Below are 12828 nucleotides of genomic sequence, written 5' to 3' on the forward strand. Positions count from 1 at the left end.
ACCACACCTTGCTGTAAATGTCAGATCCCTGCATCAGCAGAGCTTCTCTTCCACCCACAGCAGCATCTCGTTTGCCAGGGCTAAAAGCCAACACTGCAATCCAGCCTCTTTGCAGCCACCATTCAGGGCTTAAAGCCCTACTGCCCTAACCCTTCTGTCTGTGCATCCCATCTCCCTCCAAACTAAGTCCAATCCTCACTACTCTCTAAACCCTGCGGCTCTAGTAACAACTGGCCTAAACCCAAAGTAATGCACGGCAGCTCTCAGCCAAGCACATCTGCTCTGCCTCCACTCAGTCTGCAGTGCAGTGCAATGAAACTTTCCCTAATCCTCTGCAAGGCTGGGGATAATCCTACATACCACAAAGCCTAGCAGGGCTCTTCGCACACACTACACACCAATGCCTACACAAACCGGAGGGTAGCTGGGGCTTCCCGTACAGAGCAAATCATGCAGGGAGGATGAGATGAATCACTGGACTGGGGAGAGAAGAAGAAAGTTCTCTCTTACCAACTACCCCTCAGAAAGCAGGGCTAACATCAAGAAAGCGGGGTGTTAGATCCCATCAGGCAGTGCAGGAAATGGCAAAGTCCTGGCAGGCATCCTCCTGGGGAAGACACCAGAGATTATGCACTTCAGCATCCGCTGGCAAGGACAGGGCAGACTGTGTCGGAGAGAGGGCGCTCTGTCTCAGGCCACTCTCATATCCTGGGACAGCACTGGACTGGGTTAGAGGGAGAGGGGGATGGGAGAAGGGTGCTTAACTTAAGGCCTCTGAAGGAAGATGCAGTTTGAGCTGTGTCAAATTTCAGCAGCTGAACGATGAAACCCCGAGAAACCATCGGGCCACACCAAGTTGCTGGGGTTTGCAGCTGTGCATACCTTCCAGCCTGATCCTGCGGGGAGTGATTACAGTGGGCAGGCAAGCCTCGCAGCTGGAAGAAGCCATCTAACCTTCATTGGACGGACAGAGAATCATTACTCACCCCACTGCAGAAGCTGAGGAACATGCCTCCAAACCCATAAAAGGAAACAAACAAATCCCCAAACAGTTAACTTTAAAAATATAACTTTATTACAGCAAGTAACAAGAAAAACCGGTTCAAACAGAAGAAGTGAGAGAGTTTGCCTCCCTCGCCCTCCTTCAGAACTCCTGTAAGAGGCAGGGTCAGTTTTCCTATCCCTTCCCATTAAAACTGCAGCCTCTTAGAGCGTAGCTTTACTGACCCTCTACACACCATCTGCCAGTCCTACCATTACACAAGCAATGAAACAGCATCGGGGCCACGGGAGAGTTAGTGCCGTTGTATTAAGAACACCGGCTATTTTGTGGATAAGGGGAAGACAGACGGTAACTGCTGTGCAGCATGGTTTCTGGAAAGGATTTTTGGAGTGCTATTTTCCAGACACAGCAGCAGCTTTTGACGCTGTTGCACTGAGCTGTCGGAGGCTGAAGATCAGTCTAGTAGTGGCAAGGCACATCAGCTACAGCCTTGTGTGTCAATCTGCAGAGTGAGCAGCCCTGCCAGCCTGCCTCACCCCTGAGCTGCAGGGGTCACCCCCAGGGCTCAGGTGGTAATTTACGCTACACGCTGGTAGCGACCCTTCTTCGCCTCAGCTGCCAGCAGTGGGGAACATTAACATCCTGGGGGGGTTGTGGTGCGAGGATACTTCTCCGAGGAACAGCTGGTAAATGCTTTTGGTCACTAAGAACGGGGGCTGGCTTTGGACTAGTCACCCTGCTGGAAAGGGGACTGACTGAGAACAGCATATGAAGCCCGAAGCATCCAGTCCCCAGCCATACATATAACAAGGCAGCAGCAGCACCACCGCCCCCCGGCTATCCTAGAAGATCAGTCCACTGACAACAGCACCCCTGCCATGCCCCTTCTCGCTTGAATACTGAGCGCTCTATGCACTGAGCCAGAAACATGAAGCAAGAGGAACATTTACAGGGTGGAAGGAGCAGATTTTTAATCAAATCTCCAAAAAGGAATGGTTTGAAATTGTCCAATATTCTTCTCAGCTAAAGCTTCTCTTAAAGCCCCACCTAAAACCACTGCCTTCTGCAAGAAGCCAGCAGCATGTAAATGCAGATCCCAAGTTCCCAACCCCAGGAGGTGGGTGGTGGAGGGGCGGGGCACATCTCATGCACTGCTCTTTGAACAGTCAGGATTTGTGACATTTTCTGGCCAGCAACAAAACTGGGCTACAAAAGAGTGCCAAAAACTAGAGAGGAAGGGAATGCATGGAATGTGAGAACACCATGCTGGGGGGTGCATTTAAACATTGTCCCATTGAAGTTCACCACTGCTCAGAAGACTGACTCACAGGGTAGGGCGAATGAGGGGTGCCTTAAGCAATACCAGCCCCTTCCACACACCCTATGTTCTCCTTATGTTTGCAGCAGCCGACAATTCTCTGCTAGCGTGCTGTCATTCACGATGTGCAAAGCAGAATACAGGGGAATACCTCTCTGACAATCTGCCCCACAAATGCACTGACTAGTGATAAAAGCACAGGTGAGAAAGATGAAAGGGCTTGGGTCCGATACATACTGCAACGCCTGGGGCGTCTAACCAAGTGGCTTAACACAGAACAAACATTGCAAATCTCTACCCTGGTGCCAGGAATATGTACAGCAGCTATCTACACCGACACATAAAAAAATACTACTTAGAAAAAAATCTAAAAAATTGTGCAAAATACCCAGCAGCTTTTAATAAACACATGTCAAGTATTGCTAATGTGTCTGTAACTCTCCTAAACACACTCGCCAGTGTCAGTAATTCACAAGGCAGACTGGTGAACACCTGGTAAGGAGCAGCAACAGGCACGGTGCCACCCAGGGGCAGACAAACTCAGAGGAATCATTCCCAGAGGGCCAGCAGGTGGCCCCACTCTCTATTCTACTGGCCAGGAATCCAAACCAAGCGCAGGCTAACTGACACCAGCACTCAGGGTAACCCTGCGCCTCCTCAACGCTGGAGCCCACTCACGCTTTAGCCATCTAGTGTTGGGCAGAGGTCTGACAGGTGACCATCTAAGGGCAACATCTCCCCATTACACCCACAAAATACTTTGCTTATTTTGTTTCTAACAGTTAAAACTAGGAACTCCTCTGGCCTGTATCCTTGCCTGGCTTCTTACTGGCTGAAATGGCTACAACATTAGGAAGGGTTGGTCAGCACCTTCTCTGTGACCAGGTGAGAGCCAGCACTGAACAGCAACTGGGATGGCACATCTATTTCCCTGCCTATGCTCACTGCCCCATATGGGTCTGGACCCTCAGAGCTCTCCCCAGCACCTGGGAACGAGAATGTTATCCCAACCAGCCAGCTGCAATTCTGAAAAGTAACGGTGCTGCTGGGAAAGGGACGCTACATATTCCACAGGCCCAGATGGGATCGTAGTTTATACTGACACATGAAGCTGCCCCTCACACTCCTGGGGCAGAGATGCAGGAGGCACGTGTAGAGACACAGCAGGGAGACCTAGCTTTCAGCCTTCATCATCCCCAAACACCCAACCCCTAATCTAGAATGCAGCACTGGAGATGGGACATGGACTCCCCATCCTCCGCCCCCACAAGGCCCGGCAGCCCATTCAGCTAATCCCTGCAGGAAAGATGGCAACTCTCTGCAGCGGACACTCCAAGCTTGGATGGTTCTGAGAGGTTGGGGTTTCCCAAGCAGCCCTTCTTGCTTCCCAGCTGTGGTTGGAACCCCTCTCCCTGGGTGAGGCCAAGGTCTTGCTCGGCATCAGGCTGTAGCAGTTGAAAATCCAGGTAAGCCACATCACAGTGAAACAAAACAATAAATAAATAAAAAAGTAACGCCTGGTTTGACTGAGTCTTTGGCAGCTCTGCACGACAGGGCTGTCTTGCCTGAGGTCAGGGAGATAACGGGAAGGTACTGACTGGAGCTAGGCACAGGCACGACAGGCACTGGACTACGTCACAGCACCACTAGGGAATGCCTCCTACCATGCTGGTGTCAGTCTTGGCTCCAAAGGAGGGGATTTCACTCTTGGGACTGGACGGGGTCCCAGCATCAGGCTGGATAAATCCTCTTCTGTCTATTAAACTAGAAAACAAGATGGGAAAAAAGAGGGGAGAGGTTAAAACAGCAACGTTCATCAAGAAACAAACCCCCGAAGCTGTGTGCTAAGCCAACCAGTGATGCTATAAAAATGAGTTGCTAGCACCTATTGAGTCAACAATAAAATACTGGTGCAAAAAAGGTGAACACAATTCTGGGATGTATTAGCAGAAGTGTCGTAAGCAAGACACATGTAATTGTTCTTCCATCCTACTCAGCACCGATAAGTCCTCCACTGGAGTAGTGTCTCCAGTTCTGGGCACCACACTTCGGGAAAGATGTGGACAAATTGGAGAAAGTACAGAGGAAAGCAACAAAAATAAAGATCTAGAAACATGACCTACAAGGAAAGACCGAAAAAAATTGGGTTTGTTGAGTTTATAGAAGAGAAGACTGAGGGGGACATGATAACAGTCCTCAAATATGTAAAAGATTGTTATAAAGAACAGGGTGATAAATTGTTCTCTTTATCCACTGAGGACAGGACAAGAAGTAATGGGCTTTAGCTGCAGCAAAGGAGATTTAGGTTAGACAAGAAAAACTTCCTAACGGTCAGGGTGGTTAAGCACTGGAACAAATTACCTAGGGAGGCTGTGGAATCTCCATCACTGGAGGCCTTTAAAAGCAGATTAGACAAACACCTGTCAGGGATGGTGTAGATAATACTTAGTCCTGCCTCAGTGCAGGGGCCAAGCCTAGATGACCTATCAAGATACCTTCCAGTCCTACATTTCTGTGATTCTAGCAAACCCTGACAGCATTTGATCATTAGCACAAGACAGCTGTGTCTGTCCAGAGATTAGGGAATTTGAATACACTCAGGAAAATCCCCTTGGCCAAATCTCATGAGGGTGACTGGGGAGAGGGAACAGACTCCGCACACAGGACAGCACTTAACTATGGCTTAGACTTTTCTTGTGAATGTTTTTAAACACTTGTCGCTTAAACCCCAAGGTGACCGGCAAGGCTACGCGCACCCACCTGAGCCCAAACACTTAGCACTCTGGGCAGGAAGGCGTTTCTTCAAATCTCTTGGTGTGAGCTGAGTGCACCTGGAAGCTGCTGGCTTGTCCACCCTGGACAGTCAAGTCCCCACTGCAGCCACAGAACCAGTACCGTAGTGACAGCAGCGGGGTAAGCTTCCCCAAGCCCTGCTTGTCTCTTTGAGGGGACTGCTAGACAAAGTGTCAGTGGGGGGATGGATGATATGGGTTCCTGAGCACTCAGAACTAGAGACAAAGTTGTGTCTCTACTGTGGTAGGCTGGAGCTGGAGAGGCCCCCTAGAGCAGGAGTGAAATACTATTATCCCATTAGCAGTCATCTGCCTCCCAGTGCTCTCAACATATTTAAATAGATTAGCTCACTTCCTATCATGGACTCCATAGTAACAGTGACACTGAAAAGGACAAGAACCTTGGGAAGTATTTTAGAGGGAAAAACAAAACCCTCCTTAGCTCATGGTGTAACAGCCCTCCTGAGCACAGGTTAAACAACAGCTGACCTTCCCTGAATTATTTCATTACACTTACATTGGGCTAGTATTTCTGGAATCCTCCCAATAAGTTCAAATTGGTTCCTCCCAGCAAAAGAAACACTGTCTCAAAAGTGCCTGAAGCATTCAACAGGCTGAGAGCTACAAAACGTGGGTTGGGATGAAACTCCCAACCACCCAACCCAAGAGATTATTTTAAATTTGCCCGACTGCGCCTTCATGTGACTAAACCATGGCAGTTTTATTTTTTGATGGGATTAGATTCATAGCTGTTAAAGCCAGAAGGGACCATTCTGATCGTCTAGTCTGAGCGCCTCAGATGGAAGATGTTAGGTAGGTTACAGAGGGTTTTTGTTTGTTTGTTTTTTGAAAGGTACAAACCAGGTTTCATTAAATGATTTTTTTAAACTGCAATTCAGTTTAAGCAGTGAACAACATTGCCCCAGGAACTCCGCAACCCAGGGACCCTGCCCCCCGCCCCGGGGAAGAGCAGAGGGGGGAACTCACTGGTCTGGTTTCATTGTCCAAGCCCAGTGAAAAACAAGAAGCAAATCAGCACAGTAGAGGAAAAGTCAGAGAGATGTTTGGCATTATTCCTTCCTGCTTTAATGACACTTGCAGATAATTCACAGGTAAGGGAATTTGTCAGGATCAAATTAAATAGGAAATCATTGGGTCCTTTTAATGCAAGAGTCTCCAAATTGTCTGAGTAAGGACAGCATTGACTACTTGCCAGAAGGCTAAGGTTTCCAGCATACTGCATAAAATGGAGAGGATTGCAGTCAACCCCATCTCTGATAGAGGTGAAGACCTCCACAGACCACATATCCCAGCATGCAATGTTCCATCTTGATCTGAAAAGCAGCTGCAAGATGCATGTAGAATTCCAGCCACTTAGAGATGATCTGCAAAGGAAAAAACTGGGCTGGTGCCCCTTAATTCTCCTTCTTTATAGTGGATGATGGTGGGATGGAAGGGGTTTTGATGCTTGTTTTTCACCTTAGAAATATCAGGTATGTCAAGTCTGCTCTCACCTGGAGATCCTGGAGCTGTATCAAGAGTACATTTAGCAAGAGCCCTCCTGCCTTCTTTGACAAGTGAGGAGTGAGACAAAGCTCTCTCCCCCGCAGGCGGTCAGTTAGTCATGGAAATTAAAGAGTTGTATAATAATAATAATAGCAGCTTTATTTAACCACAGTCTAAAATCTGTACTCTCCCGATCACTCAGCTTTCACTGCCTTGAATCTGGTGAGTGTCTCATTCCACTCGTTCTCCAGTCACCAGAGACCCTGCCAGGGCAGACAAGACCTGTATTTGTAGTGTAAAAACAAGCAGTGAAGAACTTCTCCATCACCCAGAAGTCAGATGTATTGGGAAGTCCTTTGCAGGGCACCTTTAAGCCCAGTGTTATTCTTTATGTAGTGCTAAAGCTCACAGGCTGCATCCTTTAGCCCTCCTGAGGTCCTTAGGGCACTGGATTTTTAAATATCTAAAGAGGAAACACACATCTAGTAAATATGTCCATAGCAAGCGGTTACCATTCGCTGCTGGGCCCTCCTGTAACAGGCACATCCCACCCTTACTATACTGCAGGGGGAAATTCCAGTTGCACTCAGTTTACACCCTACAATGAAGTCTGAAGTGCCCTGAATTAAGCAGATTTCGATGGATGAAAAGTAACAGTCAGCACTCGCCTATACATTTACCTCTCCCTCTGGGCCTGAGCCTCAGAATTACCCTCCCCACCCTACACGAGAGCCCTGGGCCATCGCTTTGGCCTGGCTCTTGGGAGCCAGTATTAACCTCGCCTGTCTCCACCTCCGCATGTGGCGGCAGTGTCAGGGCAGGGTGCAAGTCCCGAGTCCAGTGCGGATCGGAGGCTCTTACCTGGGATGGAATGGCCCACACAATACTGCACAGCAGTTGGTGAGGATACTCTTATGGCTGTAGGGATTGGCAAACTCTGAGCCTCTCTTATTTGACCACGACCCTTTGATCTGCAATTGAAAGGACACAGGCTGATTAGAAAGCGACAGCCTGGCGAGGGCATGGAGATGGTCAGTGCACTGCCCAGGTCACATGGGAGGGGGCCTTGGACAGTGTCATCCACACTCTGCTTGAAAAGCCCAGGACTGAAGTGACCCAAGCCAGGGCAGAGGGGCGTGGAGCTTTGCACTGTGCCCCACAACACGGCTCTCACTTCCCTGGGCTCTAAATCCTCTCCACGGCAGTGCGGCTAGCTGAGAGAACAGCAGTGTGTGAGACAAAGCTTCCCCCTCCCATTGCACCAAGCAACCTTTAGCGGGCCTTCTGCAGCGCGCGTCCTCTCTAGAGCAGCTCGCCCTTCTGCCTTTGCCCAAGCTTAGTTTCGGTCACAATGCCCACTAGTTACACGTTTCCCACACCATGTACTATGCATCACACTTTGTGTAGTGTTGTAAACCCCCCACCCTCCCATCCCTTTGTTTCACTTCCGTCGTTTCTTGTTTGCCAAATGTAGACTGAAAGCTCTACAAGGCAGGGGCTTATTTCTGTAAAGCACATAGTGCACTTACAGAGCTAAGCTAGCAGCAAGAGGGGTCACAGGCAGCTCTGTTAATGTAAAGAAACCCTTTAGTTTCTTCATGCTGAGCACCCACAGGAGCCTGTTGAAGGAAACACTGTCGCCTTGAAATCTCAGTCATGTCAGCTGTAGGAATTAGATGGCGTTCCAGATCCTACCTCTGCCCCTGAGCCTCGGCCAGCTTGTGAGAGTTTACAATCACACTTCCCCTTTTTACTTCCTTTCCCCGGCTGCTGTGACAAACAGGCCACTCAAACAACACGGGAAACTGACAGACAATGCACCAGTCACGCTGTGTAACTCCCATTGACTTTAGTGGGAATCTCAGTTGTATAACCGAGAGCAGAAATTGCCCCGAAGTGCTGTTAAATGCACTAAGTAAAAGAGTAGAGGAACCATTCTCTCTGAGACAGCAATTGTGTCACTTGTAACAACAAGGTGGTACAAATATTTCAGACAGAAGGGTGATTTTCAAATCCCTTTAAGTAACCAGACATATACAAACAGCTACGCTATCTAGGTACTTATCAGACCCCCATTACAGTAGTAGCTGAACATGTCACAATCTTTAATACATTTATCTTCATAACACCCCTATGTATCAACTCCCTTTCATAGAGAAAGGATCAAGGCAGAGAGAGAGAGACACAATGGGACTTGCCAAAGTCACACAGGAAATCTGTGGCAAGGCAAGGAACTGAACCAAGTAATTCCCACCCACTGAGCCTCCTTCCTCTCTATTGCTCTCTTCGTGGTCCAAATATTAACAGAGGCCATGTCTAGACTGGGAAACAGGTCATGCTTCAAAACACGTTAAGCTCACATGTTTTAACGAACATGATTTTAAACAGGACTTTGCATCTAGCGTACACAAGGCAAGTCCTGTTTACAAACATGTTAGCTGGTCGTGGTCCGTCTTAGGGGCAGCCCAAAGGTTCAAGTGTATTAGCTAGTATTTTAAAATATGACCTCTTTTCCTCGTCTCCACACAGCCAAGCAACACACACCGCTCGCCCTTTTGAAACCCATGCACTCTGCCTGTGTGCGCATGCGGGATCATGCTCTGCTGGGCTACTCAAATTAAAGTGTAAACTCTGGGGGCAGCCCAAAGGTGCTATCTTTTATCTGCTCTGTAATAAAGTGCCACAAGCACCTAGGGCCTGCCAAGATAACTTCCTCTAACACACTTCTGCAGAGACAGCAACAGATTTTTGGCTGATCGCTTCACTGATTAGAAAGGAATGGGCTTCATGCCCAGAGGTGCTGCTTACCCCTTTCTGGTCCCACTCTATGGAAGGAGACACACACGGATACTTACGTCTTCATTCGTCGTCAGGTTGGAGGCGACTAGGTAAGTGTGAAAACCTGAGAGGCCCAAAATAGACCAGACTGAGAAAAAACATATCACCAACTCCAGCACGGTGGAAAGAGAGTCAAGGAAGCCTCCGAGACCATACACACACCCCCACACAGCAAGGGGAGGCCTCGGGTCCAAGTAATGGAGGCACTCTCAGCAACTAGTAATGGTCTCAAGTTGCAGTGGGGGTGGGAGGTCTAGGTTGGATATTAGGAAAAACTATTTCACTAGGAGGGTGGTGCAGCACTGGAATAGGTTACCTAGGGAGGTGGTGGAATCTCCTTCCTTAGAGGTTTTTAAGGTCAGGCTTGACAAAGCCCTGGCTGGGTGATTTAGTTGGGGTTGGTCCTGCTTTGAGCAGGGGGTTGGACTAGATACCTCCTGAGGTCCCTTCCAACCCTGAGATCCTATGAACCGTGAGGACTCTTGGTGGGGGGCACAAGCACAGAGACTTAGGGAGGGTCATTAAGGGCTCAGCAAGGTGCCCTTGCTTTTGAGTGGCTGGCTGAGACTCCTAGCAAGGAATTGGATTCCCACCCCTACCTCTTACATTAGGGGAAAAGGGTCTGCCCTCGCTAGCAAAGGAGAGTGCATTCCAGCCAACAAAGCAGGCATGCAGCTTCCTTCCCACTGTCTGTGCTATTCTGCGAGTGCCCATCAAGGGAGAACTCACTATGGCCAATGACATCCCCCGTTTTCCACATGTCCTCCCACGTGTCAGAAAGGGAGCTTGTTTCCAACCCTCGTCTGTGCATCACCAAGCACAAGGTACTAGTCTGGCACTGGAGAAAGAGACTGTGTCTTGAACAAAGGGTCTCACCAGCTTGGCTACAGGATCACCACCTCCTCTTGTAAATGCAGAGAAGTCTGCCCGTCCCCGCCCTGTGGTGTAAGGAGGCATTAGGGTTTGTAAAGTATAGTGACAGAAGGGGCTTATTGTATGTTGTAAATCAGAGAACACTTTTCCGAGACCTATAGCTTTAGTATCTCTGCTCCAATACCCTGCATGGATCCAGCTGTGTCAGCATACAAAAAGGGGAACAGATGGGAAGGTGCAGGCTTTAAAAGGATATCTCGCCGGTGTTGCCTTCAGAGTGGTGAGGAATCCACTTCCCTGAGAGCCTACAAAGCAAACAGGACAAGATATTGAAATCAAGAAGGCACATGTACATCTCCAGCCAATTAGTCCTGCTTCAAAGTACACACCCCTGCCAAAGGCTACATGGATCTGCCCAACTGACTGAGAAACCCCCGCAATCTAGATGCTGGTGTGCAGCACGTGCTCCAAGAGGTTCAGGGGCTGAAAGGCAAGCTGCCTTCTATCAGAGGCCGTGACTAGACGTAGATGCAATGTATACATACACCTCCAACCCACTGCAGCCCTGACAGAGTCTATATCCTACTTGCTAGGGAGGGCAATAACCCACTCACCAAAACTCTCAAACAAAATAAGGTTTACAGTTCACTACTGCGGCCCTCGACCAGTTCATCCAGATGACCTAGCAGTGAAAGGCCCTGAATCTCATGATCGTCACCTGAGCCATCCATCACCTAGTCTGATACAAATTTAGAGGCTGCTTCCCTGTCTGTGTTAAGCCAGGTGCCCATGGTGATGACCTGAGTTCACCTTGGCCAGCAGGGTGATGCACGTGTTACTCACAGCGGCCGCAGTACTTACGCAGAGTGAGGTGGGTGACGACACAAGCAAAAATGAAGGCCGTCAGGAAGGAGAGGGAGAGGATGAAGGCGTAGAAGTAGCGATAGTTGCGCTTCCCCACGCAGTTGCCTACCCAGGGGCAGTGGTGATCAAACCGCTCTGAAACAAGGCATAAAGGGAAGGGCATTAGAACATCTTACTCCCCACAAATGGGTGAACACTGCAGAGCCTTTGGGAACCTCGGGGCTACAAGCCAGCCCTTTGCCCTACCCTGCCAACCTAAGATTTTAGCCCAGTACCTCTGAATGACAGGACACCATCACTATATTTATATAGTACTTTGCAATCTGTATATGTGCCCTTCTTTAACTTTATACGGACACCAACCTTAAAAAAATCACTTTACCAGAATACTGTTCTAGCTAACTGTGGTTACTTGTAATACCTACAATTACTAAATCTGAAAGACATTAGAGAAAATGCATTTCTATTTCTTCCGTCTGTATACTTTGTGCCTTTGACAGAACTGTGGGGACTCAGTTTCACTGGTCCCTTGCATTAATCAGTTTCCCCTGTTCATGTGAAGAGAAAAAGCATTTTAAAAGTTAGGAAAATTTGATTGTAAAGCCACAAAGATTGGCAAGGGAACCCAGAGCAGATGCAATATACCTGAAAATACTTCTGACTCTTAAAAGAATGGACTAGATTTCAAGTTAGCAGAGCCCTTTTAACAATAGTAGCACTGCTGGCAAAACACGCACACCACTTTACCCACCACTGAAATGCAGCCACCTCTGAGGTGAAACTTAGCAACTCTTTCACAGCTCATGGTAACATTACCTAAGAGTTTAATACAGGATGTGAAGAATATCCTATCCAGTTGAAACCGCCAGGGGACTTTAGGATGGCAGAATGAATTTACCCACACAGAAATTTTGCCAAGACACATGGGTTAACACTCCTCCGCTAGCAAAAAAATGTACCAAGCCATCTTTTATAACCACAAGCGGCCAGGACCTCCAACTTAGGTCTCACCCAAAAAACTGCAACTCTAGCAGCACAGCACTGCTTAATACTAGGCTGAGGCTTTGGTTCAGAAGGAAGAATGCCAGCTACTAAAACCTGAACCCTCCTGGAGGTCTCCCATTCAAGCAATGCTCAGGCCTGACCAAGCTGGGTGGGGCTGCATCCTGTGCCACCGAGCGACTCTCGCTGATGTCATGCCTCACCCTTGAAAGCCATTCAGTAGCTCCTCAAACTCCCTGTCTTTGAGCCATCTTCTTTAGACAGGTGACCTTGAATTTTGTGGCAGTTCTCAAATCAGTAATTTCATCTGTCCCCAAGCTGCCCCAGCATCCACAACTGTTAGTGCAACATGCTGACTGGAACAGAAGGTTGTACTCAGATAGGCGGACAATTAATGAAGTGTGCTCAGTGGACTTGCCATTCACCTATACTCCACCATCCTGCCCATACGTCGCACCAGACTGACCGCTTTTTAAACTGCTCCTCCAGAGACTCTAGACTATGCAGGAACCTCACTGCCACACCATCTCCTGCTGCATCACAGTCCCCCTCACATCTGCCAGTGTGGGTGAACCCAACCCTTTTTTTCCCACTCCTTATTCAGCCTCCAGCTCTCCCTCCCATCTAGCACC

The 12828-nt window shown here is 48.6% G+C and overlaps 1 protein-coding gene across 8 annotated transcripts in view; it reads right to left on the bottom strand.

Annotated features, from left to right (window-relative positions):
* Nucleotides 1-12828, bottom strand: part of ZDHHC18 (zinc finger DHHC-type palmitoyltransferase 18) — a 46165-nt gene that overhangs the window by 23743 nt on the left and 9594 nt on the right. For 2 of the 8 annotated variants that reach the window (XM_054011715.1, XM_054011714.1), the window contains exons 4-8: nucleotides 11192-11329; nucleotides 10587-10635; nucleotides 9475-9577; nucleotides 7481-7590; nucleotides 3986-4085 (exon numbers count right to left, since the gene is read on the bottom strand). In XM_054011715.1, the coding sequence (XP_053867690.1) occupies nucleotides 3986-4085; nucleotides 7481-7590; nucleotides 9475-9577; nucleotides 10587-10635; nucleotides 11192-11329 (500 nt within the window). The other 6 variants (XM_054011713.1, XM_054011717.1, XM_054011719.1 and 3 more) reach the window with 5 other exon arrangements.

Source organism: Malaclemys terrapin, chromosome 22, assembly GCF_027887155.1.
Source record: "Malaclemys terrapin pileata isolate rMalTer1 chromosome 22, rMalTer1.hap1, whole genome shotgun sequence".
Lineage (NCBI taxonomy): Eukaryota > Metazoa > Chordata > Testudines > Emydidae > Malaclemys > Malaclemys terrapin.